General features: G+C 38.1%; 3 protein-coding genes and 1 long non-coding RNA gene across 5 annotated transcripts; 3 read left to right on the top strand and 1 right to left on the bottom strand.

The window, feature by feature from the left end:
• Window positions 1-1,720: 1,720 nt before the first annotated feature.
• LOC145463932 (uncharacterized) lies at window positions 1,721-6,547 on the top strand. The gene is made up of 3 exons (XM_081447723.1): window positions 1,721-2,042; window positions 3,397-3,538; window positions 4,531-6,547. Exons 1-3 carry the CDS (start codon window positions 2,007-2,009, stop codon window positions 5,241-5,243), a joined length of 891 nt encoding a protein of 296 aa, XP_081303849.1. The 5' UTR covers window positions 1,721-2,006; the 3' UTR covers window positions 5,244-6,547.
• Window positions 6,548-8,374: 1,827 nt separating this feature from the next.
• On the top strand, window positions 8,375-10,709 carry LOC145463321 (uncharacterized). The gene is made up of 2 exons (XR_014041311.1): window positions 8,375-8,751; window positions 9,285-10,709. It is a non-coding gene; the product is annotated as an uncharacterized LOC145463321 (long non-coding RNA).
• Window positions 10,710-15,608: 4,899 nt separating this feature from the next.
• On the top strand, window positions 15,609-17,904 carry LOC145463061 (CD151 antigen-like). Its single transcript, XM_081446774.1, has one exon. The coding sequence runs from the start codon at window positions 16,869-16,871 to the stop codon at window positions 17,673-17,675; it is 807 nt and encodes a 268-aa protein (XP_081302900.1). The 5' UTR covers window positions 15,609-16,868; the 3' UTR covers window positions 17,676-17,904.
• Window positions 17,905-17,988: 84 nt separating this feature from the next.
• Window positions 17,989-27,197, bottom strand: LOC145464440 (cell cycle checkpoint control protein RAD9B-like). Of its 2 annotated transcripts, XM_081448347.1 has the most exons (17): window positions 26,959-27,197; window positions 26,808-26,878; window positions 25,693-25,842; window positions 25,275-25,389; window positions 25,022-25,121; window positions 24,504-24,610; window positions 23,720-23,826; window positions 23,500-23,564; window positions 23,053-23,223; window positions 22,514-22,813; window positions 22,207-22,271; window positions 21,698-21,770; window positions 21,107-21,150; window positions 20,056-20,084; window positions 19,380-19,535; window positions 18,941-18,976; window positions 17,989-18,680 (listed from the first exon to the last, which is right to left on the bottom strand). In XM_081448347.1, exons 1-17 carry the CDS (start codon window positions 26,990-26,992, stop codon window positions 18,633-18,635), a joined length of 1,671 nt encoding a protein of 556 aa, XP_081304473.1. In that variant the 5' UTR covers window positions 26,993-27,197; the 3' UTR covers window positions 17,989-18,632. The 2 variants fall into 2 exon arrangements, with proteins under 2 accessions (XP_081304473.1, XP_081304474.1); XM_081448348.1 differs by lacking the exon at window positions 25,693-25,842.

Raw genomic sequence — 27,197 nt, forward strand, 5'->3', positions numbered from 1 at the left:
AATAGCTCTGTCATATTGTTCGCCGGCGGATGGTGACTTAACATTTATAATGACAGAGCTTTTCAAGTTGGTTAAGTATCCTTAATTATTCTGAAGAATTGCTCTTTCAAAAGAGTTACAGTTCGTCAGAAACAAACCAAACTGAGCTTGTTGCTTGTGAGCAAATTTGGTGGTTGTTACCAGCAGTGAATGAGCATACCGAGGCTGGACGCTTATTCGAGGTTGGGCGCTTATTACACTAAATACGGTAATTAGGGGTTTGAAAACCACATATTTGAAAGTAACCCACCTTGGAATCAAATCGTCGTATTTAACCAAAAATTTTCCCAGACAGGATTCCACATGCTGTAATTACTTATCGAAGCCTTAAAAAGCCTCCAGCTTGATGCCCCTTGACCGTAGCGCTGCATATATACGATTTCCTTCGTTGGATACTGCGAAAAATCTACACATATCACGTTACAAATCTATTGGGGAAGGGGGGGGGGGGAAGGAGGGGGTCACCTGACAATGAAAATCTTGTCGAAATTGAAAATACCATTTTCTCTTCTTAAAAACCATATATAATACTCCCTACTTCTCTTTTCTTGTCTTGCGCAAAAGCTGTTGGTAACTGAACACCTCAAAACAGCAACACAAAAAAGGTTTGAAAGGGTTAAGGTCACGTGAATAAAACGTAAAAACGCCAATTTATGTAAAATAAAATAATGACAAGCCAAGTTTTAGAGCGAATGAACAACAAGAAATCTTTCAAATTTAGCCATACAAACGTAGCTGTGTTTCAGGAGCCAGGGCAGGTATGTCCGAAAGCCGGTTAACTTTAAAAGTTAAACGAAATATCAATTTTTCCTGTATAAAATGTTTTTCACTTCTTATGTTTGGTGTAGTTAGAGACTACTCAAGCTCTAAAAAAACTGAAGGGCCAAAAATAAAGACAGAAATCGGCACCGAAAAAATACAAAACTGGAATCAAAATTCTCGTTAATTGTGGGTTAGCTTATATTGGGGCTTTGAACTGCAATATTCTGCCGACTCATTGTACACTTGCACATGGATATGATAGCACTTGTGAGGAGGTGCCTTCACCGACTGTAACTAGTAACAGCACTATAGTCACGGTGCGTTCTACCTTTCTTGTTTTCCTTGATCATCATCGTCATCTTCTTCATCATCTCTTTAGGAACCCGTCATAACGCCCCCGCCATGACGCCCCCAACCGCATAACACAAAACACCCCCTCTTTTACGAGCAAGCCATCACGTTACCTAAAATATATTTCAGCTCTTCCAACCTACCTTGCTTCTTTCTTTCTCAACCGTCCTTCTCTAGGTTGTTTTCGGCCTCCCTCTCGCCCTTCAACCCTCTAGTAACCGTCCAAACCTTGTGAATTTTAATATTCTAGTTATTTTCAGCTCGAAAAACATTAAATAAGGCAATGAACTTGACCTAACGTATTTATATGCTTGCTGGATCATACAGATGAGGCACCATTGGCAAAAATCGAACTGAAACAGCAAAGGTGGCCAGAAAAGCCTTTAACTTTGGGGAGGTCTGAAAGCCGGTAAATGCCATCGAAACAAAACTGTTAAGCTCTTATTTTGGAACATAGTTAGAAAAGAATCAAACTTTTCTGTTCCAGATTGGCTGAGATATCTTTTTCATCACTTAGCTAATTTGCATATTAAAAAAAATTAAATATTTCTGGAACGAAAAGAGATATTTGAAAATAGCAAAGAGCATTTTTCTTCTCGTAGAGACTACCTGACTATGTTTTAAAATAGCTTAAATATTCATCTTACACTTTTAATTGATACTTTTTATACACTGTCGGTAGCACTTTAACGAGAGCGGCTTGGGGCGAGTTTCAGTTTTGTTTACTATGTTGCGCGGCTACCAAGCTTTGTTTTCTTGGAGCTGTAGAATGGTGAACGTGGTACTCAAGATCTAACTTGATCCCCTGGCTTTTAAGCTCTCTGGCTTTATTCTCCTGTACTCTTGGTGAATCAATGAACTTAATTCGGGATTTACATGAAGACTGCATGGTAAGTGAGTTCTAAACTGCGTAGTAATTCGAATGCATTTGAAATCAAATCAAGTCTTATTCAACATTTTTCACGCTCAAGTTTTTTAAGTGCTTAATAATTATTAACTTTTATAATAGTTATAATTAGCCAATAGAATAGTATAAATGAGAACTGCGAGCCCTCCAGGCACGAAACGACTTTATTTGATGTAATCAAACCGGGAATCAAAGCGCTGAGACCCTCGAAATTTAGATTTTGATGATGAAAGGAGATATGGAAGGTTCAATCTATAATAACGGGGCTCAAAAGAGTCTCCCTCTTTATCTCTTCTTAAATGATAAAATATGAGAGAATTGTGCTGTTGATGATGGGGGATTCTTGTAAAGCTAACTCTGGGCAATAGATTAAGAGTAATTATTATAAATTATGTCTAGCTCCAGTTGACAAGATGAACCAAATCCTACACTGTGATTGGCTACCCGAGTGGGCAAGATGGAGCTATTTTGCCCGCTCGGGACTACCCACTGTGTCCTGCACAAAAAGTTTCCCTGAAATCCATATAATAAACCCTTAATTAACCAAGCTTGCTCAGTCAAGATGGCTGGATATTGGCCTTGTTTTTTTTTTTGTGAGTTTATGGACCTCAACTCTGTCTCAGTCCATAAACATGCAAAAATAGACCTTGGTCAATATCCAGCCATCTTGACCTCATGTTTGTTCAATAACCCATATTTATTATGTCATATCCATTTACCATGGCAACATTATAGCATTCCAAAAAGAGCTTCCAAAACTGATTTTCTCAGTTTCTCAGTCTCACTACGATGCATTTAGGCCTTCTTAATATAAGATGAACTGATGACAATGGTCTGGTTGTAGATGTGTCTGAAACAGGACATAGTCAATTAGGCCTTTTAATAAAAGAAAAAAGAAAAAATATATATTAGCTGACTTGGTCGAACCTTGAACCTTAACTCAAGACCTTGGCAAAGTTTTTCTGGATACAGACCTTCTGCCAGCAAATGACATACTTTAATCAGAATATTGAAACAATAAATAAGCTGGATGAACTAAAAGCGTAAACCAAAACCAGGCTCAGGATATGGAAGTTATGTGTGCACTGTAAATTAAGCTGGAAGACTTGCATGGGCTGTGGGAGAGATGACAAACCAATTATGTGTTAGATATTGTATGTGACAATAGATGGACAGGGACTAGTGTAATGGTTTACTTACATGTATTTCTAATTATTGAATACTAAACAAGTAACACAATTTTGATATAGATCCATGATAATTCAGCATGGGCTTACTAGAATCCAGTTATGCAAATATATATGTAATATTTACTGTGTTTATACTTTGACTTGTAGGCAGGCTGGACTAAACTCAATTCATCCCTCCGGGGAAACCTGAGAAAGTTGTCAAAGTCATTAGTGTTTGTCTCTGCCAAGAATCCTGGATTAAAATTAACATTTGACTCAGTGATGTCTGAGGCAAAAAATGCCACAATTGGTATGTACATGTTGTCCATGATGATGAAGTTAAAGATCATCTGAGGCTGATCAGCATCTTATACATCAACGTGTAAACTTCTCTTCACAGTATCAATATAATATTGTCAAGTTGTAATAATTAAATAAATACAGTTTAAAAGAATAAGAGCAATAATGAACTACAGGAAAATTCTGTCAGTTGATATTATTCTGTTAAATTGGGTTAAAACAAATGTAAAAAAGATATTAAATAATAGATTACTTTACTTGATTTCATGTCTTAAAAAAAGTTAAAAACATTCTTTGCAAAAAGAACTATTGGGTTAAACCACGTTGTTTTTCAGTTGCAAAGCTGTACAATACAATGCAACCTGCTCAGAAATTCCAATCCAAAAATGCCCCCCCCCCCCACCCCAAAACCTCTTGAGAACCCCAGCAAAACAGATGACTATTAAAACCCTCAGAGTGAACCATAAATGCACCAGCCAGACATATAATCAAGGCTCCTTACATTTCAGTATTACATTAATTGTAATGACCTAGAAATTGTTGGCCAGGGGCAACATGGGAATTTTGACAGCATCTTGGGAGTAGCAATATTCCTACTAACTTCTTCATTTTAGTATTGTTTGTTTGGGTGTGGCAAACCTGGGTGCATGGCACTTTGGCAAGGCACTCTTGTGAGAAGCATGATGCCTAATGGTTAGCATGTGTGAGTTGAGTGATCTGGTTTGAGCCTTGGCCAGGATCATTGTGTTATGTTCTTGGGCAGGGCACTGTACTTTCTCTCCCTCCCCACCCCCCCCCCCCCTACATGGTAAAGAAACCTGAGAAAATGCTGCAACTAACACATAGCAGGGGGAAGTAGCAGTGCTCCTAGTTGTGTAATGCTACAGGACTGCCAGGATAAACCTGGCAGTCTGGGCCAGTTGGCCTGAGTGTGACTTTGTAAGCTTTCATCTATAAGAAAAATATACTATAACTACAGTAAATTCAATCATCTTGTTCCAGTTTTGTTTGGTGAACAGCACCACCAGCCATCAATCCTCAAAGCTCAACTCTGTGTCCTTGAAAGAATGGTCACCCAAACCACCGAACAATCACAGGGTGCCCTCACTGTCACTGTCGTCATGGAGATGTTCAACCTCCAACAGCAACCCTTGCTTGACGCATATCAAGCTGACCAAATGTCATTAGCTGAACTGAAAAATAAATACAATGGGACTGAAGGTTTTGCATTAGAACATTATGGATATATTCTGGAAGTTTCCAAATTTCTCGGAGCCAAGCTTGTGGCAGGGTTTGTTCCAAAGCCATTTTGTCAGATGATTGTTCAGGAAGGGAAAAGTCGTGCTTTGGAGAAAATTGAAGAAACTGGAGGCCCACCCAAAGAATTTTATGTTGATGGCTCTGAGGATCACTACAGATACTTTCAAGGACTGATTAGTGGAAATCTAGACCAAGTTGTGGACAAGTATCGTCGGATATTTCCAGCGCAAGTACTAAGAGACAGTGCATTTGCATATACAGTCATGGATATTGTTCAGAAGTCAAACGGACGGACAAGAGTTCTCGGCATTTGTGGGTCAGGACATCTAGATTTCAAATTTGGTATTCCTGAGAGAATATCTCCAGAGGTGCCGACATATGTGTTTACATCTCGTGCTCAGGATGACCCCGTAGAACACGATGTTGCTGATTGCATTTATCAATATACATTTTAATCCTTAAATAATTGGCATGAGAAGTTCTTCTGGGCCAGGTTGTACATAAACCGTTTAATGCTAACCCAGGATTAAAAGTTAACCAAAGTATTCATTTTTCTTGTTTAAAAATGTTTTTCACTGCCTATGTTTTGTGTAGAAAACGAACCATATAAACAGGAAACCTCTCCAAGAAGTTACAAATCTGAAACTAAAGTTCTCGCTAATCCTGGGTTAACTTAATCTAGCTTTGAACAACCTGGCCCTGGGGTCTGACCTCAGCGGGTCCAATCTCCCAAAGTTTTGTGGCTTTGCTGACCAAGGACAGTAAGCATCAAATTTGATTTTGTTGTCAAATATCATAAATTATTAAGAACAATTTCTGCTTTATTTTTGTACTACTAGATCTCAAAGTAATAGCTTAAAATCAGCGAGAAAAAATGGAAAACCAACCAACCAACCAAAAAAAAAAAAAAACCAGACACTAAAACTTGAAATGCATGTATATACATGTACATAGGTGTGCCTATCTTCTGTCCCCTTTTGAAGTGGAACTATTTGATGGCCTTCAATGACTAGGTGAACATCAAAAACACACTTCAATCCTTTTTGTAGAAGTTGGCCTTTTACTTGATTTTAATTATGAAAGAAATATGAAAACTTGAACAATCATCCCAGGGATAAGAGAGTAATATTAAGGGGTGTTAATATAAATTTTCATTATGTGAGGTTGTTTGTTGTTGGAATTTGCAAAGTGTTTGTACAGCCAAATACTGTAATGTTTGCATACGGTTAACCTGAGATAAAATTTGGTTCAGAATGAGTTACATGGGATAGTCCTTAAGACTACAAAAAGATGGATTGTACTGTAGCGTAAGTTGTGTTGGATAATTTTTTACAAAGTCGTGTGATACCTTCACCTTACGTGTTGCAACCAGCTGAAATGGCCTCAGGCTTCAATGAATCTTAAGCGCTAAATTTTACATATATCACAAATTGAGAAAAGAAAAAAATCAGTAATATATTTCACAAAGTCATGCTTTGTGTTTGCCAATGTACTCGAGAATCTTAAAAAGAGGATTTAATAAGTATATTTGAAACAACAATGATGTGATGTTTTGGAGTATTTGTCAATGTGTAAGATAAGTTTAAAAAAAAATAAGGGTATTATTAAAAATATTTTTTGCATTTGCCATCGCACTGGGATCGCAGGTTCATGATGCATTAACACATTCGAATGGGGATTAATTGTGAATGAGAAATAAACAACAAAACCAATAAATGTGGATGTAGCGTACTTCATGACGATCAGTGACTGTTGTTTGTTTTGTTTGTTTGTTTTGTTTTTCATTAGATGTTATTTTTTTTCGTGCTTTTGCTCTCTGGCCAGAGAAGAAGAAAAGAAGCAGCAATGTTGTAGAAGATTGTTTCGCGAAATGTTGGAAATTGTGGAACATACTTTAAAATTGCCATGCGCAATTTTGCATATAGTGGACACGTATTGAAATTGTTGTGAGCAGTGTACTCTTGGTCAATTTGATGTGCACCATGTTGTAGATAGGGGACTAACGTTGAAATGGTTGCGCGCAATATGCAGATAGTGGACTCGCGTTGAAATTTTTGCGCGCCATGTTGTTGATGGTGGACTCGCGCTGAAATTGTTGCACGCAATGTTGCAGAAGTAGCTGTCGCGGTTTTGCCGTAATTCTGTAACTGCGCGCAGCAATTTTAGTGGTAAAAACACGGAGCGTTTCAGACGTGTGCGACACAGTATGCAATGTCCGACACTCCGTCCGCGTCTTCACTTTCAGTTTTCTGTCCTTTTCCTGTACGTACCATGAAACCCATAAACCACCCCACTGACTTTTTTCGCTACACCGACATTTTTTTGTTTAATGGTGAACCATGAATTTAAAACCAAAAAGACTTTCGCAAATTATAACTTGAGCGTTTTATTTTTTCCCAGTTACCCACACTCTGCTATCTCCGGTATCAGCATCTTCGAATGCAAGATGAAGTGTCAAAACAGGTTATTACTCATTACATCGCTTTACTAGTTCAGCCCACAGATCCGTTCAGCCATACTTTACCTCACTTGTCCAAATTGACAATTTTCATCTCAGCGTGCGTAGGCCGTTTGCAAAGTTGCCTGATTTTTTTCAATGATCGCGACTGAACAAAGCACACGCGTAAGAACTTTCAGGGAGACATGCGTGGATGCGCGCGCGCTCATGTTTCCCTTCAATTCGATGATCGATCTCCCATGATCATTTGAAGAAAGAGTTAGATGCGTTACAATTCTGGTCTGAATTCTCCACTGATCTGACCAGGAACTGATTGAGTTATATAGCTGAAATTTGATTACTGTTATACTTGCAGTTTTGTGGCCGTTTTTCCGTTCTTCATACAGTGTATGGTGCAATGCAGTGCATTCTGACTGCGCATAATTTCACGGTTGCGCGCATTAAGAATATGTCCGCGTTTTCCTTGTAACTGGTTAAGCCTGCCAAAGAGACCTTTTTAGTCAGAATTCTAACTGACGAAGGTCATTGAAGTGATCAAAACGTCTAGTAACAAATATTTTTAATCAACGTCAACTCGGGTTTCATACAAGTTTTTACCCACAATGTCGAAACAACCAAAGCATTTTGCAGCTTTTCACTGTTTCGGATTTCTTTAACTTTTTACAAATACGAACTGAAACTTTGAACTTTACTTTTATAGCTCAGAATTTTCTTTTTTCGTGTATATTCCGGAGCTCGAGTTTTTTTCTTATCTATGTCCTCCCCATCCCTCCCTACCACAACAAAATAATGGACCATCCCTTGTGGCAAACTGAACAAAAGGCAATGAAACCTCGCCTTAAAAAGTTGCACGTGCTAAATTTGTAATTTTGTCGAAGGCGGTAATTTGCATTCTGTTTGTTCCTCGTGGTGAACTATCTTCTTCGCCGAGCGCGAGGAAAGTTTGTTTCGGCATTCACTTGGAAACCTCTACTCGTTGCAATCTTGTCCTTATCTTGTACTGCGCGAGGAAAGTAAAGAATGTTTTACAAGCATGGAAGAGTGAAGGAGTTCATTGAACTTAGCTTTTGGAACTGATTTGAATGAACAAAAGGTAAGAACAGTACAAATGTTTACAAGAAAATTTGAACCTAAAGTCAGTAAAAAGTTGCTTTGAAAGCAGTGTTGAATTTAGTAGTAATGTTCTCCAAACTTCTTCCAGAGCTAAGCAGGCTAAACGACTTACAGTCACAACTTTCAATAAAGAAGTTTCGCGAGTTCTACTTGTTTTGAACGTGTTTCATGACGAACACAATTCATTGTTCAATTTAACTTTGGCAGAATGCTGCCAAACATATATGAACTCCGTTATTTAATGATCATTTTGACAACATCGTTTTGCTTTTGTAGATGAAGGAAACACCGTGGATCCAAGTGAAAGTCAAATCGGAGGACTGAATACAGTGCACACCGCAAGGACCGAAGGCAGAGCTTCACAAACCAGAAGGCAATTTTTTTATAAAATGGTGAGTGGTATTCAGTACACGCTCGCTCGCACCCTTGCTTTCTGGGCCTCTCAACTTCAAAGATTCTCATGAAAATGCTTAACGCGACAGATGACAAGCGAGATTTCATGTATTTCTCCTAAGTATTTTACAAAAATTAACAACAAGCTCAACTACGTTCGGAATTTTCTGGGGCGTGGTAGTTTGACTGTGATGAGCAGAAAAGAGGAAAGACAATCGATCATGTAGCAGAGGGCAATGGAAAATTAATTTGAATTCAGGATGAAGCAAATTTCAGCAGAGAGAATTCTAAATTTTGCCTCACAGGTTGTATTTTGAATCCATACTTTAATTTGGTGATTCCATCTTCACAAACGTTATTTCATCACTTGCAACTTATTTACGAATGTTAATTAATAAGGAAATTTGCAATTCCCCAGGGATTATATGACATTCAGATTATTTTTGCATATTTTCAAGGTAACTTACAGTATAACATGGTATAAAAATGTGTTTTTGTGAGTACTAACCGCTGTTATGTGTTTCAATTTTAGTGCTTGTGGTCATGTATGAGAAGACAAGGACCTTAAAATAACACAAGCAAGATGCCAGATGCTTAGTGGAGGATTTAAAAGCAACCTGGATTCGTAGGTTTCTGTAAGACTCTGTAAGCGACTAGTTTTCATTACGATTTTCGGTGACGTAGAATTCTCTCGAGTTTCTTTTCGATAGCTAAATTTCTCTTAGTGCAAACTCAGTTGTCGTTCGCATATAAACGCATTTCCAGGGCTTTATTTTTTCGTTAAAGAAGTGTACTCGCTTGGATTTTTTTTGAGTAAGCTACCGTTGTTGACCAATTGTCTATTTCACCAAAAAATACTGATTAGCTGCTCAATTAGAATTCGCTCGATATAAGTCTCATAAGTTGCTTTTCGAGGGCCAAATTTCTCTCAATGCAAACTAACTCGCTTGTTTTTTTTTTTTGTTTTCAGTTTTTTTGTTGTTGTTGTTTTTTTTTTGTTTTTTTGAGTAAGCTACTGTTGTTAACCAATTGTCACTTTTACCCCAAAATACCGGTTAGCTGCTCAATTTTACAACAATCGCCGAGTTTAAACCAAATGATTCGTTTAGTTTTTGACCAGGAATAGGATAGAAATAGCCGAACCGATTTTGTAGCAGTTTGTAAGAGCGATTTCACAAAACTCGTGAAAAAATTTAATATTCAAAATCTCATTGTCGAAACAATACAGCTAGTTAAAATTAGTGCGTGGTTTCTCTGTCATTTTAAGCGAGGTACAAACATGGCGTTAAATACAGTGTTTATTTGGGAATTCGATGTCGAAAAATTTCCGTAACTTTGATTTCTTAAATATTTACTGTTTGGAAACTTAATATATCTGGCAAAACATTTCTCTGGATAAATTTTAGTTATGTAGATTTGTTGGAAAGCGTGCAGTAAAATTTTCTCGCGAACTTTGACTCTGGATGTTTACTCGGACAAATGTGTCATCAAAGCAAAACACGACTGCACGTTTTCCAATGTATCTCCAGTGCTAAAATTTTACCAGTAGAATGTTTTTGTAGGGTATATTACGTTTCCAGACTGTGAATGTTTTAGAAATCAACGGAAATTAGTCGATATCGAGTTTCTTTATAAACTCTGTATTTCGCTCCATGTTTGTACCTCGCTCAAAATGACGGAGAAACAGCCAAATGTTTTTAAGCTATTATTTGCTATTTTAAGTATTTTGTGAAATCGCTCTAGCAAGTTTTCTTTGCCGAAATAGTCCAACTAAGTTTTGAATTTTCGCTTGTTATGTCGCCAACAGCTTCAAAACACAGTTGTATAGTTTTTCACTGCCAGCAGTTTGTTTAGTTTGTTCATTTACAAGCTCCAGATATCTTGTAACGCTCTGTTGTGTCTATCGTGGTCTTAAATTTAATCATTAGTTTGCGCTTCAATAAAAGTTTTACAACAATGTTCTTGTCAATAGTCTTTTATTAACTGTAACTTGTAATCAGTCTAGTATAATTACATTGTTAATGAACTTCAACTTGTAATTAATCAACAATACAAATAAAGAAATAAAAGTACAACGAAAAGGAATTGTTTTCCCTCTTTTATTGTTTACAACAAGAATAAAAAAATTGCGCGCTTTTAAAGGGGCCTGGTAACTAGTCGGAATGTAGGCTATCTCTTTTACTATTTTTTGACTATGTAGGGTTGCCGAAAAGAAAAAAATTTCTGCACTTTTGAACAGAGGGCTGATAGCAAGTCAAAGTCTAGTCTTTTCCTTTGATGAGACAAATCCGGTAGCAAACCACACAGATTTTTCCCGCCAAAAGACTTATTATATTTTTTGACTTAAAATCAGACTCCATTCAAAAGCGCAGACCTTTTTTTCTAGGGCAAATATTTTCCCGCCAAAAGACTTAGAATAATTTTCAATAAATACCAGGCTGCCTTTAAAAGCGCACACTATTTCTACGTAATCAATTTTCCCGCCAAAAGACTTAATTTTTTTTTCAACTGAAAATATTTTTCCCGCCAAAAGACTTGTATTTTTTTTCGCCAGAAATCATGCTACATTATCGAAGCAAGATTTTTTCCAGCCAAAAGACTTTGAATATCTTTACACAACATAGCGAGTTCCACTACAAAGACTGCTCTTTAATTCCAAAAACATGTATTTTCTTTATTAAATACATTAAGCAAAATCAAGACAAGTGATTTTTTTCTCAACGAAAATCAACGCACGAAAAGTTAACTTTACTTCATAGTGTCTTATAAAACGAAACGATTTTTCCTACTTAAAGATTTGATCTTTTCACGACAGCCTTTCAACTCTTGCTACGGTTTTTTTTTAATCTCGAAAACCTGGAAGTAATATGGAATCCGGTTGCTCAAAGGACGAAAAACTAATGCAGACAAGCATGAATTTTGATCAGTTCAGTTTTGTAACTTTTCAGTAATGTTTTCCGTTTCAATGTTTTGTTATTCAGTTTTGAATTTTACTAATCTAAAACTTTACTGAATGGAACCGATGAAAATACGTTTACAAAAGAAGAATTAATACCTTGAGTGACTTTCAATCCTTAATTTTTAATTTACGCATTGACCAGCTTTTGAGCAACCGGACCCAGATTGTCGAAATTCAAAATCTTTAGCGAGTGAAACAACGAAGACAACGGCAACGAGAACGTATTTAAACTCTGAATAACAATGTCACGATGACAACAATTCATTTTGTCTCTTGATATAAGACTATCGTATAAATGATTTTGGAAATACAACATTTAAACAATTAATTTTGTCTCTCGATATCAGGCAATCGTTATGGCTGATTTTGTAACTTATACAACATTGAAACAATCAGATTTGTCTCTCGACATCAGGCTATCGTATAGCTGATTTTGGAAATACAACATTCAAACAATTCAGTAATTCTCTCGATATCAGACAATCGTACAGCTGATTTTGGAAATGCAATATTCAAACAGTTCATTTTGGCTCTTGATATCAGAGTATTGTATAGCTAATTTTGTAGACACAATATTCAATTCCAGTAGAAAGAAAGTATAATTAACCCTCCAAAATACAAAGTTTTGATTTAACGAAAACTCTTTGTAACACAAATACGGCTGAACTTATTGTACTTATCGATTTTATAACCGACGTTCTCGTTGCCATTGTTTCGTTATTTGTTTACAATCTGCCTTATACTGTCTCGATTCCTTAAATTCCTAAACAGGGGTTCTATAGATACAATATGTCACCTCTTAGCCTTCTATTCCATAAATGAGTTAAGAAGTACAGTTCATAGTTTTCATGAGCCTTGCGTCCTTGCCTTGATGTTCTGATCCAGCCTTGTCGGACACTTGAGCAGCTTTCGTAACCTGAAATAACACAAAATTTGATTAGATCAATATAAAATAAGGAGGCTTGCAGAAACGTTACAGTTATCTTTAACCTTTGGAAACGAAAATTCGCACAGAAAGTAATCTCCGAGTATACAATGCTGTACCATAATGATGTCAAATGACAGTTAACCATTTTGTTTTGGAAAAGTTTAGAAAAGTCTTTAAAGGTGCTGTGACAGTTGAGCACATTTGAGACATTTGAAAGACGATTTAGATAAAGAGAACAATCTCATTTGAATCTGCAGTCTAGCTGTTCTTATAAGAGTACACCAACATCTTTAAGACTGGTATAGCAGTTGGCAAAATCAGAACAAACTTTCAAAATATAAATATGTAAACAACTAACGTTGACAGTACTTAGGATTAGTTTCCAAGTAAATGGGTTATTTTATCCAAAATGATACACTTACCGAAACAACGTCAATCCATAAATCCTTTCCAGGCCTGATTCTCTCTGTTGAAAAAGAAAAACACCATTAAAGTCCATCAACATCACCTGAGCTTGCGTTATTTTAGCTTTTCAAATGAACAGTTTGTTTTAAATTTCAGGCCAAGATCTTATCTTAGAGGTCTCTTCTTTCTCTTCCGATAAATGCTTTAAAAACAGGAGTGACCACCTCATTGACGAAGCAGGTTTGAAAACAATAAAATAAGAAGAAGATTTGATAACAGCTATTCTTTGTGGATATAATTTTTGCTGCCATACACGGCACATGCTTCACTCGGCACTTATGCAAAATTGTTTCAAGAAAAACAAAAACTAGAAATAGTTCATCGTTTATTACTTCAGGCGGATCGCAAGCCGTTTGACCGTTTGAGGGCAAGCGGATCTTTTAAGTAATATGCCATGTAAACAGCCTGCCTTTAAACACCATTCGATACAAATTTTTTTTGTAAATTAAATTACTCCTGATTCGATATTCAAGATTTGCTTTCGTCAAATCTGCACTGGAACTCAAATGATAATCCTGCAACTAAGTTTTGGATTCTGTAATTCAACACAATTACCTTGCCGGGAGCAAACGTCGACATTTCATTCTCGTTGAGTGGTTCGCCGCTGTGAGAAGACCAGAACTGTTCAGAATACCAACTCTTCAAGACTTATTCGTTTCACACCTTCCGCTTGGTTTTACGTACAGTAATTGCGGAGGTTTCCTTCCGTTTCAGTGAGATACAAAGCTTTGAAGCTTAAAACTTTTACAGCTACAGCAAAACGTGTTCAGCACCAGAAAAAAGTTCACACATCCTTCGAGGTTGAATAAATTACATGTCATTAAAATTAATCAAAGGAAAAGATCAAAGTGATTGGATAACTGTAAACATGCAACAATGCGGTAAAAAATTGCATTTTTTCCAGCGGATTGCATTGGACGAGAACTGATTTTCTTCTCGTTAGATATCAAATTTAACTTCTGCGAGCATGAGAAAATGTAATATTCGGTGACCTTTCACTGGAATGGCCGATAATTTAATTAATCAAAACTACAACAAAATTCTCGAACGTAATTGGCTATCAGCAGCCCGATTAGAGCATTAATTGGACAGTGTACGGGTCATGCTTGTAATTGGACAGTACGCGTCATTTTGCGCGCGATGTTGGTTTGTTCGTTTCTCGAATTTTGTCATAGTTTTGATTAATTGGTAACAGGGCTTCGCGTCGTCCAATTCAGTCTGTAATCATACTCGTGATTAACAAATCGGACTCCCGCTTCGTGGTCGTCCGATTTTGTTAATCACTCGTATGATTACAGACCGAATTGGACTCCACTCAGTCCTATTACCATTATAAATCATTTATTCTCTGATAGATCTGCCAGGCTTTTCAATTTTCATTTGCATCCAACGGTATTATCTACCTTGACATATGGTTCCACTTGGAACGGTATCGTCTTTTGTTGTCTAAGAGCGTACAGTTCTATATGTCAAGAAATTTTCACTAATTATTTCAAGTACATTAATTCTACTGACATGGAAAAGGACGTAATCAGCTTGATCCGTTACCGTAAACTAATGCAAGGAATAATTGCGCTCAGGCCGTCACTCGAGAGAATGTAAAAAAAAAAAAAAGAACGTTTAGCACCGTTTCTTCTCTCCTCACGGAATAAACTCTAAAATTGTAAACAACCGATACAGGGCAGGAAGAAAGGAATATATTTCAGGCACAAATAAAATTTCACACTGTAGGTAAAAATGACTCAAGCGCGCACTTCTTTTCTCAGGCGCGCGAAAAAAAGATCGAATTCGTGCTTCCGGAGTCAGGTAAGTATTGACAGTGTCACTGCGTAGCTAGTGAACAGATAGAACCATGAAAGAGAAGAGTGTATGGGAACGGATGACAAGAACAGTGCATGTGTCAAAAACAAGCCTGCTGAAAACAGTGAGGTCGGACTTGTGCCATTTTGGTCACTAGAATTTAATGACACTGGGAAAGCAAAATATGTACGCTTACGCAGCAAAAAATAATTCAGGGTTGAAGTGGTAATATTTGTCATGGAAACACTGGTCATTCAACGTTATGAACCTGTTCATGCACCTAGAAACCAGTGCCAGGAGTTGACATGTGTTTTGGCACGGACGGGTTGATGTTTGAGCCGGTCCCGAAAAGACTGTCCAGGCCCCCACGGTTCAGCGGTATACCACCCGTGCTGTATACCACCCGTGCGCAATTCAGCAGTCATTGTGCTCACCAAGACGTTTTCAACAAAAACGTTTAAAACAAATTCTGAAGCAGTTTTTGTGCAGCTCTCAATACTTTGGGCATGACTCCTTGTGCCCTAACCTCGACTCGATTGTTTTCCTGTCATTCCCTTTCGTGCAGAGGAGCAGTAGACTCATGTACATGTAAGTTACCTATTTTTGAAACAGGGTAGCTCTCTCGTCATTATCTTTGCGCAGAAAAAAAAAAAAGCAGTCATTTTTCCCCCCTCGGGAACACGAGGAGACATAAGTATTGAAAATACATTTGGGTACTGTAGAGGACACACTGTGAAGAATATAGAAGACAACATAAGCTAATGTGCCTTATAAAATTCATTCAAACTTTTTTCTTGACTCTGTTTATTTACATTAGAACTATAGGGTCGAACGTTCACTCGAAATCTTCTATCACGTAAGGGTTTACAGTGATACTAAATCGATGGAAGATCCCTTCGTTCAACGCAGCCTATTTTAGCTTGACAGCAGGAAAGGATGACCTTCGCTCTAGCTCAAAAATGCCGTATTACGCGGGACAAGGGATGGTGGGTTTTAATTCACTCCCATGATCGGTTGCCCCGTACAGTCCTCTACTTGAGAACTAACAAATTCACCGTGAATTTGTAATATTGATAGGGTCTATCAATATTACGTTACACGGGGGAGGGGTCGAGAAAGGTCAGGTTCGGCAAAGAATTTGAAAGAAATTGTTTACCGGTGATGGAACTCTTGGGATCGTTCTGATGGACTTTCTAACAAATTTCCACGACCTTATTCCCTCTTGTGGTCCCAAATGCTTTACAAATGGGGTGGGGCAAGCGAACACAAAATCTCAACCACGTTCAAGTGCCTTACTTAGGTACGTCCTCACCCTCCCGGTCTCACCTCACCCCTCCCCTCCCCAGTACAGACTTGCATATATTTTACTATGGTGGCCTAGCCCTGTAAGACACTGGTAACTAGCGTTGTCTGATTTATTGGCGAGACACGAGCGCCTAGGCTCGATTTGCGCTTCTCTCTCGTGTCTGGTCTACGTTGCGCAGGCTCCTTTCCCAAACAGCGGCTAGTAATCGAGTCTAACGAGCGCCAAGCGCGAGTCAACACGCGGAAGCCCATGTTTTACCGTATACCCGGGGGAACTCCCCGTTATGGACTATACTGGGAGGCTCCACCTGAAAGTGTTTTTAGGTTGGTGGTATATCAAAAGGCAGTGATTTACAGTAATGCACTCAAGTTTAGAGAAGGGTAGAGAAAACCGTCACTTTTAGGGACGGTTTTCTAAAAAAGCCCATTCAACCCTTTTCTCCCTTTCAAACAAACGCACGTACATGTAATAGGTATTTTAAATGCACGGTGTGGCTATAAATGTCAGGGTAATGATCGCGGACACCATCGTCACGTAATCTTCCCTTGACCTCTTTTGTGACATCAGGTTTCACATTAATTACGCAATACCAAAGGGTCAGTCGTTTTGCAACAAGGACCTCTACCGTTTGTAATTCTCTCCAACACAGCTATTCAAAATGAGGAGCAGGATAGTCGGTACAATGCGGTGGGTCAAATATTTGATGTTCTTTTTCAACGTGCTGTTCTGGTTGACCGGAGTGGCTCTTGTGGTGATCGGTGGACTCGGCGAACTCCTGTATGGCGACTACAAGAACATCACTCAAACAGGCTTCACCTCGGCCACAGCCATCCTTATGGGAGTAGGATGTGTTATAGGGGTGTTAGGGTTCGCTGGCTGTTATGGCGCCATCAGAGAAAACTACTACACGCTAAAAGTGTTCTCGTACTTGCTGACTTTGCTGTTGATCGCAGAAACCGCTCTGGGATTGTGGTTGTATTTCGCGCATTTTAGCCTAGCGAAATTCCTTAAGGATTTCCTTGACAATATATTAAGCAAGTACGAGGAAGATAAAGACATACAGCATCTAATTGACAAGATCCAGCGTGAGTACCACTGCTGCGGCTCAAAAAGCTACAAAGACTGGTTTAACTCGGAGTGGAACAAACAACGTCAGAACAATAGCGCGCAGAATTGGGTCAACAGTGTGCCGCGATCCTGCTGTCTTTCCAACACCACGCATCTGCCGAGTTGCGGAAACGATTTGGACACTCCTAACAAACCAGCTGAGAAGTTTGTCCATACAGAAGGCTGTCTGCTCCGCAAGGAGTTCTTCTCGAAGCATATCACGTTTATGATTTCGCTCGGCGCAGGCGTGATGGCGTTACACGTTCTCGCCATTTTGTTTACGTGTTGTCTGCGTCGCGCAATCAAACATTCGCATATGTTGCAGCATGCTGATGGAATTTTACTGATTTCTACTTGATTTATTTGTAAAGAGTTGGCAAAGAAAAATGGGAAATATTGCATACGAAATAGGAGCTAGAAGGCCCAAAGCTTCAATTTTACTTGCCACACAATTTTTATCCGTCACGCAATCGTTACTCATTGTGAAGAACGTTCGAAGAACATCGGTGCATGCAGGGGAGTCTACGAATTTTATATAGTGTCAGCCGTCAGTTGTCACGCACTATGTCACGCAAGCTCTCGTAGGACATGTCCATTTATCATGATTTATACAGTTTGTAGTAAGATTTTGAAACGTATACTCACTGTTGTTTGAATTAAAATCTACATGGTGTTGTAAATTTGCGACTAAACAACTAAGAAAAACTGTCAGCAAGTAAGATAAACGACGTCGACACAAAATGTAAAAATTCAAGCAATATCTTTAATATGGTCTGAACATGTTCATGTTATGTTTTTCACAATGACTAAGACAGCTCTGATTGCAGCCTCGCAACTGTTATAGTAGATATAGTTTTCATAGTTTTTCAAACTTACTTTACGTTACGTTTCTTACAAAGTTGAAAGTGTTATCGACTCTCTGAAGCGATTTTCTTAAAACGGATGTATAAGTCAGTCCAACCATTGTGTATTCTTAATAAAAGGTTTTATACAGGAGAAAACGTTCTTGTTGTCTTTGCTCAGTTCGTGAAATCCTACCAGCTAGCAAGGCTAGATAATTCAATAAACGGCTAACTCACAATTTTCTGGCACACCTCTTTTCCTCAACGAACAAAGTCTTTACGGCCAGATTCCAATGTAACTAAGTTCCAGAATATTGAAAAGATCTTTCCGCATAGTTACACTTGGTATCGGCCATGCCATAACGGCTGAGCAGCAGTCTTACAGTTATTCCCATTTTGAAGTCTGCCATAATGTTGCGTGACACATCTGCAGTAGTAGTGATGGTGTTGTGACAAGGGTAAACAATTGTTCTTTAGTCTTCGTCACTATCGGCGGCAAGTACAACATCTTGTGACACACCCTGTGAACAAAACGGAACAAAGCACTTCAGTAAGAACACTGCAGAGGTAAAATTGTTATTTTTTATTTACAATACAAGACGAAAGATATTAAGTTGCAACGTTTCTTTCCCTGTTACCTAACTGCCAAAAGACTTATAAGTTTCCCAGACCTTTACGTTTCAAATTTCTCACACAGCACAACACAGCACAACACAGCACAACACAGCACAACACAGCACAGCACATAACAGTACAAAACTAAACAGGGTTAAAAACTTACTTGACTTTTCGATGCGCTGAAAAACATGGATTTAAACTGAAAGAATACAAAAATACATCATTCAGACATAAACTACATTACAGAGTAGAAATTGAAAGATTTAATGGAATCTGAAGAAAATAAGGTTAATAGAAGTCCAAATATTGAGAAAAGAACCATTGTTCTGACCTTTAAAAGTTCTTCGTTCACTGGCCAGTAAAGAAGGTGACTCAGTCATACATCAACGGACTCGAGAATGTGGCCACGTATACTCTCAAAGCTTAGCTTAAAAAATGAATGCGCAGTTCACAGGTTTGACAGGAAAGTCACCTCGGGCTAAAACGCTACATACGATATTCGTCACCCTTTGTTGCAAGCCCAAAGGGTTGTTCACGGGGCAAGCGACGGTGCTACGCAGTGAAACTTGGCACAAAGAACATTTGTTGCGCTAAGTCTTTACCTTTTTATGTGGCGGAGTCGCTGGAATAAAGTCATAGTCCTCATCAGCCACCACATCCATCAGGCTGTCATCAAGTTCATGTCCTCTTGTCTTGTTTTTACCGCTTTGTTTCGGTGAGTTGCCGTCAGGGCTCACACAACTGTCCCCAAGAGAAGGCTGATTTGAAAACAAGACTGATTGACCTATACATTTTGTCTGGCAGTGATATTACAATAATACTTGTTTCAACTGATAAAATATAGTTAAGCACGGGTTTCATTGACGTTTTCAGCAAGAAGGCAACTGTTTTTTCAAAGGCGGGCAAACTAACCTTTTTAACCGAACTTCTTAATAAGAAAAACTTTCCTCTAGATAGCCAAACCAAGCGGGCAAAATCATAATCACAGCCGGTCAATTTGCTCGGTACCCGGCCCTTAATGAACAGCGCCCAATATCTAGGCTGGGTCTAATCTTTGCCATACTTCAATCTCAAAAAGGTTCTGCATACAATCATTTTGAAAGCTGGGGTGATACAACCGCAGGTGACAACCGAACTTGCCGAGTAATCGCAAACGTTTCAGAAACCCTTAAGAATTCAGTGTATGAGAATTTGAAAGTAAGACCTTAATCTTTCATACTTAAATACACTTTGTCGAAATTTGTTTGCAAAGCTCAAAAGTGACCAACATTCTCTTACCATGTCCACATTCTTCACAAACGATACTTCTGCAGGGAAAAACAGAGAACAAGTTGTTTACTCTACGCTGTTAAGAAACGTTGTCGCACTAAGTCTCCTAGCTGGCAGGCCGCGTTGAACATGTCTTTCCCTCCGAGTCACAAAGGTCGGTACACACGAGGAGACTAGTTCCTAAGACTAGTCCCTGCAACAGGTCGCGGGACAAGTCCCATCGTGTGAACTACCCACTTTTGCTTCAAAATCTAGTCGCACTTTGGTCCGTGCGACTAGTCCCACGAATTCAAACCAGTTTGAATTTTTGGGACGAGTCATGGCGACTTGTTCCTCAAAACGCTTTGTGTGAACTGTTCGTGGGACAAGCCCCTGCGACCAGTCCCTTCGTGTAAACAATTAGACCCTTCGCCCTCAAGGGCCACGGCTCAATAGCCCATTCGGCTTCGCCTCATGAGCTATTGACCCGTAGCCCTTGCGGGCTATGGGTCTAATTGTTAATTAGTTATTAGGTGGAATACCTGTAAACTAGCTCTCAAGCTAAGCGTATATCCACGTTAAATAAAGCATTCATTCATTCATTCAATTACAACTTTATAGACAGATTAAAAATTCAACTGAAGGAGACATTCAAGTTTTCTCGGTTGGTTCCCTGAAATTGGTAAGACCGTGTATATGTATAACTGCACATGGACTGCATCTGTAAAATAGCATACAAGTCATACAATAAGCTCTATTTACTAACTTTTTCATTTAGAGCAATTTTCATTTGAGTGTCATAAAACCAAAACCAAAGTAATCACTCCAGCCAATCACAAAGGACACAAACAATCCAACAAACCAATCAAAGCTCGATACAATTACATGTAGCATAAGCAAAGCGTGGGAAAACGCGTGCGCGCGAGTCACGATTGGTTTAGTTTTACTTCTGATTGGATGAAAAAGTGGCGCGAGTGTTTTAAGCCATTGGTGTAGCGTAGTTATGCAAAACCAATTACTTTTCGACACTCAAATGAAAACCGCTCTAATCGGGCTTATACTTGAGTCACACTGGAAATACCTGTGCCTGAACTTGGCGGGGTCTGTATGGGTCTTGCACTGCGGCTAATCACAGATTAAGGAAAATGACGATGACAACATTTGCGTGATGTTCAAGAATACATGTCTGTTATAATATATAAACCATATACCCAGGAAGAAGATCCATTGATCCAGTGATGAGTTTTAAAAAACAAAGAGAAAAAACATAAACCCTAAATAACTGAACTTGACTAACATGTTTAATTTCAGTTCTCGTCTGGTCTTCGGTCTCCATCCACAACTTTTCACAATATGGTCAATAAATAAGTCCGACTCAAGAGGGGGGGTATAAAACACATAACAAAAACTCTCTTCTGTTTCCTTCTTTTAACTATTTTAAGTCAAATTCCTGAACTACCAATTACTATTTAACAATAATTATTATATTACGAGTTCGAGATTTCTATGAGGTGATAGTTCATGAGGCCGAAGGCCGAATCAACTATCACCTCATAGAAATCGAGAGCTCATAATCTAATTGTTAAATAGGGTTTAGTATATAGATCTCTAATGACTGTCGCCAAACTTAAAGCATTCAAAGCTACAGTTTTACAAGAACGTCAAAGGATACGCAGAAGTGTTAGCATTCTCCTGGCTGGCCTCGGGAATAACTGAAAGATCTCGTTTTCCTGTGGTGAACAAATCTGCAAAACAGAACAAGGAATGGTTGAATCAAACGTTGCACTGTTTGGTGGTGCAATTTCATTGATTCGATTTTAGGACCGTTCGTTCACGCACAGATATATGTATCTAGATCAAATGCATCTCACAATAATGGTTTAATTTTGTAGAACAGACACGATAAACAGATTGCGTTGTTAGGATAAATGACGGTCACAAGGATAGCATGGATATCAGTAAAAATCTCTCTAATTATATCTGTTGGATCCAACACCTTTCTATTTAAGTTTAAACCAACTTTGAAAGCTTGGCTGACAAACCGTTCCTGCCACTTCACAGTCATCTTCCTAAAGTGGTTTTAACTTAATGCATCTTCTCCGTTTTAATAACATTTGTATAACAGGAATTTCTTTTTCCCTGACATGTTTCTTGGATTGATAATATGTTAATATCTAGTACCTTGATAGGGGAATGAGTCGCCAAAAAAGTCATCCAGGACTGAGCTTTTATTGGCATCTGCACTTCTGACACATTAAAACACACATTTATAAATATGGTTAATCAATGATGGTGTTCAACCTCAGTTCCTGCAGCATGAAACAACTAGGAGCATATGTAATTGGTCAGGTCCATATTAGGCTACACACAGCTAACTAACATTCTGTAATGTTGCTCCAACTATTTGTGTGCAACTTATACTTGCCAATCTGAAATTATTCTCTGTATAACATAAAAAACTACTGCAATCACACAATGACACATGTACCTTTGGCTTCTCAACACTGGGTCCGTCTTAACAGAATCTTTATGATTTATTATCCTGTCATCTTTTTCTTCAGTTTTCTGAGATGATACTGGAGCCTTCCCATCTAACAATGCTTGATCAATCTCTGTGATATCCAGATCATCATCATCATCATCATTAAACATGGAGTCATCCCGCTCATTGTTATTGACATGATCACTTCTCTGTAAGTTCTGTGATTCTGAAAGGTTGTTATGCAACCTGCCAGTAGTCTTCTGTCGAGTTTTTTCAGACTGTGGCGGTAGATTCTTTTTTGTAGAACTAACGAACAAAAACAAGCCAACATAAACAAATAGTCTGCAAAATATATTGTATTTATTAACGTTTCTTCATGCGGCTTCTCCTACTCAAGATTTCAAGTTTCATCTGCCAGAGATGTTCAAAGATCCTGTAAGATCTTGTAGGTTTGGTAAGATCTCGGTCTCAATACCGGTAATTCAATCTCAAAAACCTTGCAATAACAATATTGAACAAAGGAATTATTCAAAGATCCTTCTCACCTGTTGACTTGCTTGTCTTTTGATACTTTGCTAGTTGATGGCTGCTGGCTACTGGCCGCTGCTGTGACGGAGGCTTGGGAAGACTGGGTAGATGAATCATGATCAACCAAAGTTGCCAGCACAAAGTCAGCTTCATAAGTTGGATCACCATCCATACTGAATACAATGGGTCTGAAAAAAAGATTTAAATCATAATATTAAAATAATAAATTTTGATTTTTTTAAGGCAAGAAAGTTTTTTGTTTATAGTTTTATCATTCCTAGGCGAGTGCAGGTGCTTACAAGTATCTGAGAGGGATAGCCAGGTCTTGAAAAATATCTTGAATTTTAGCTTGCTCTTATTTTTGTTTTCTCCTGGTGTAGGTGACACAAATGATAAGAATATATTAAGGACAATGAGTGTAAATATGATTGCTTATTATTGCTCGTTACATGTTGTTCACTTACTTGCCACTTGTTTCAAAATGTACATTTATTGGCTGACTTGAGAACTCGGCAAATATCAAAATAGCCTATGATAAGATACAGTAGAAATAAGGTTAGCAAAAATTAATAATTCCAGATTGAAGAAATCTTGACATAGGCAAAAATGTGGAAATTTTACCCTCTGAGAGATTTTCATTTTTTTGTTCTACATTAAAAAAGTCCTGATGAATTTGGTGAGTACCCTTAGCTCTTTGAGGCAAAACGTCACATCTGTATCAACTCCAATCTGGTAATTATCAAACTCCTCTGGAACCAGCATCATCTCTGTGTGAATAACTCTATTTGGATCTGCAAAAACAAGAGCAGTTGGAGAAAAATCAATGCTTCATAACTTATCTTTTTCAAAGTTGCATGTGTTAGTGGGAGTGATATACATAAAAATCTAGTGATCGAACCTCATTAGTTCCAAAACAAAACTTGGCATCTAATTGTGCAATATGATTTTGGCATATCATCAGTAGTGCTTGTTATTAAACAACTAATAAAAAGGTAGTTATGAATGCCAGCAATTTGAAAATCAACTAATCAGATTGCTCTCTTGCCAGTACAATATTTTCCAACTATGGGACTGGGCATAGCCCTGAATGATCCCACACAATCACTTTCATTAGAGGTGCCCTTGTCATTTTATGGCTTACTTGAAGTTTATAGAGTCTTTTTAGTCTGTGATCATGGGACATTTTCAAAACACTTTTAGTAGAGTAATAAATCTCTGATTGCACTCGCTCTATACAAAAAAGACCTGTGGCCAGTATTCTCCCAATACATGTACATCCCTTAGCACTTTGGTAGTAGGATAATATTATGCCATTGTAACCCACTGTTGTAATATTTAATTTTCTCTGTACATAAGCAAGAAGGGGTGTGGCTGCATGATAGCAACAAACCCCAATTTGGTCACTTTCCTAAAGTTACTACCAACATTTATCTACTAAGAGTTCTTATTAATTGTTTCCAATTCTTACCTGGCTCATCATCCACATAGTTCTTGACTTTAAATGTCTCAGGACACACACAAAGGGTGATTTCTTCTTGGTTATTTGGAAAATTATACACCGCATCATTAAGAATCCTGTTGAAAATGAGACATCGTGATTGTCAACAATGCTATGAATAATAATATTATTATTGCTACCAGTGATAGGTTTGACTGTTTTTTTTTCTTTCTCAAATGGTAAGCAAAGTTACATCTCTGGATCATGTGTTTTAAAGAAATCTACAGTCGAGTGTTGATTTATACTCTCAATCGACCCTCAATTGACGTCTCCATGGTGATATGATATGTATCAATCAACACTTCATGGCATGTCTGCGAAAATTAGTCAATTCTCAACTGACTGTCAACTGAGAAGTTGATCAAGTGTTGACCCAGTATCCGTCAAGATGTCCATCAAGTGTCAATTGAGATGCTGAGGGTTGATCAAGGGTATTGATCCACACTTGACCACAGGTTCCTTTAATACAAATGATCCACACTTCTTACTTTGCTTGTGCAGTCATAAAGTTGGGACACAAGTCTTTTGAGAACACAGCTTGAAGTGTTTCACACTCCTGGAAAGTCAAGTTGTATGTCTTTGTGATTCCTGTCAAGGAAATAAAGAAATAATAATAAAATGAATACATCACAACTGAAAAATGATTAGAATGAATAACAGAAAATTATCTCAAGCTGCAAGCCAAGAACTAACAGTGACAACTAAATTAACTGAGCACTGAATTTGACAGCAGTTACTTACCATGTCTACAGTAAAGGAGGAATACCAGCCTAGCTTCTCTGACATTCAGATCTATTTTGCACTGATCCACTGTCTTCTCAATGGTATTCATGGATTTGAACGCCGACAGGCATGACTGCCAACAAAAATATGTTCACAGTCCTCTATTACATATGTGTTGTGGTTCAGTATTTAACAATTTGGTATTATCCTTCATTTAGGAGAGAGAAGAGAGCTGAAAGGAGATAAGGGGGAGAGACTTGAGGACCTAATTTGCTGTCTTTTTTATCATACTCGTCTAGCTAAAAGTTCATGTGTATAAAGAAACAAGTCTCTCTTCCAACTGAGTCTCAGTTCTTGACAATGATCAGTAATATCAATGCCTAAAGGTTAGCTTGGTGGAATGTCTCTATCATATAATACAAATAATTCCTCTGACCTTCATAGCAATTTTGCACTTGAATAAGTCCTCTTCTTGTGAATCAGCGGGCTGATCACTCGATCCATCATCATAACTTATGAAAAAGCTCTCATTGAAGAGAAAGCAGGCATATGCTGAACGAGATGAGCTAACAGTTCTTAAGGCAAGCTGATAAAATGGGAGATTGGGCAATTAATGTATAAATATAAGAATAGGAATCAATCTTGACGATTCAAATTGTTCCACACTAGAAACATTTACTACTCCCCAGAAACTTTACAGACTGTCTGAGATCATTAGCAACTGTGTGACTTTTTACCCTGGCCCCAGTTGTGCAAAGGGTGGATAAAACTATCCACTGGATAAATCACTAGCTGGTGGATAGTGTAGTTTGTTTTGCCAACACTTATCTATTGGAAAGCGATTTACAGTATAACATGTATAGTGTTTATTATCCACCCTTAAACAACTAGGGCCTGAAGTATAAATGGGTATCAGCAAATGGTTGGGATAATGCCAGGAGACCTTGTGATGGAGAACATCCTGGGAGTTAGCTGAGAGGGCTTTTTGTGAGAGCTATTACCCACTTCCACCCAGAATTGCTGGTATGTATGTATTACTTAGCAATCTGGTGGTATAGCTCAAGATCAAGATCAATGATCCAAGATCCCATGGTGCATCAAAGTAATCAATTAATCCATTCAGATCAAGGATTCATTGGTTCTTTTCATGGACCATTGTAACGATATCCATATTATTTGATTCAATCTAAGTTTCATGACTGACATTGCCATGGTAACGGTTCAGACCATGCTTTCCGCTTTTGACTTGTTAGGCTTAGTCAAGAGTGTAGAATAAACTCAGCAGTTTGTATCTCCAGTTCTGGTTGATTCTTCTCTATTCTACATACGAACAATGATACATGGTCCAGATCATCCCAAAGAAATGCACCCCTAATCTGACATGGTCCAAAGGCTGTCTTCTTATTTGGACGTAAACTATTTGCATCTGGTGTTAAATTTCGTTGAGAAATCATGTGCTAGCATTGAACTGAGACTCCATTACTTCAAACCCCAAGCCAATTAGATAGACACGTCGAGATCACGTAATCACAGCACTCAATAGTTACTCACCCCTTCTGACAGAGCCTCCAAATACAGCTCACAACCAATCTTGGACAAACAATGGATCGCTTTGGCGAACACTGTGGAGTCAGAAAAATAGATTAGGATGGCAAATGACAGTTTTAACTCACTGTTAACTCAAACAGTACGGAGTACTTGCGTTTCACTGATCGTCCAGGAATCACACAACGCATCTTAAACAGCTGACAAGATTCCTTTGACGTTTTTTGAGATCATGGCGTGATTTTCCAGAAACAAAACATGGCTATTTTCTCGAAATTATCCATATGTATCTTCACAGACCTTCATTACTAGCGTTTTTATTCGTAAATGGTTAAAATTATGAAAAGATTCGTTCCAAAAATCCTCCAATTCAAAATGGCGCCAAATCCTCGAATC

This window comes from Orbicella franksi, chromosome 12 (assembly GCF_964199315.1).
Source record: "Orbicella franksi chromosome 12, jaOrbFran1.1, whole genome shotgun sequence".
Taxonomy (NCBI): Eukaryota; Metazoa; Cnidaria; class Anthozoa; order Scleractinia; family Merulinidae; genus Orbicella; species Orbicella franksi.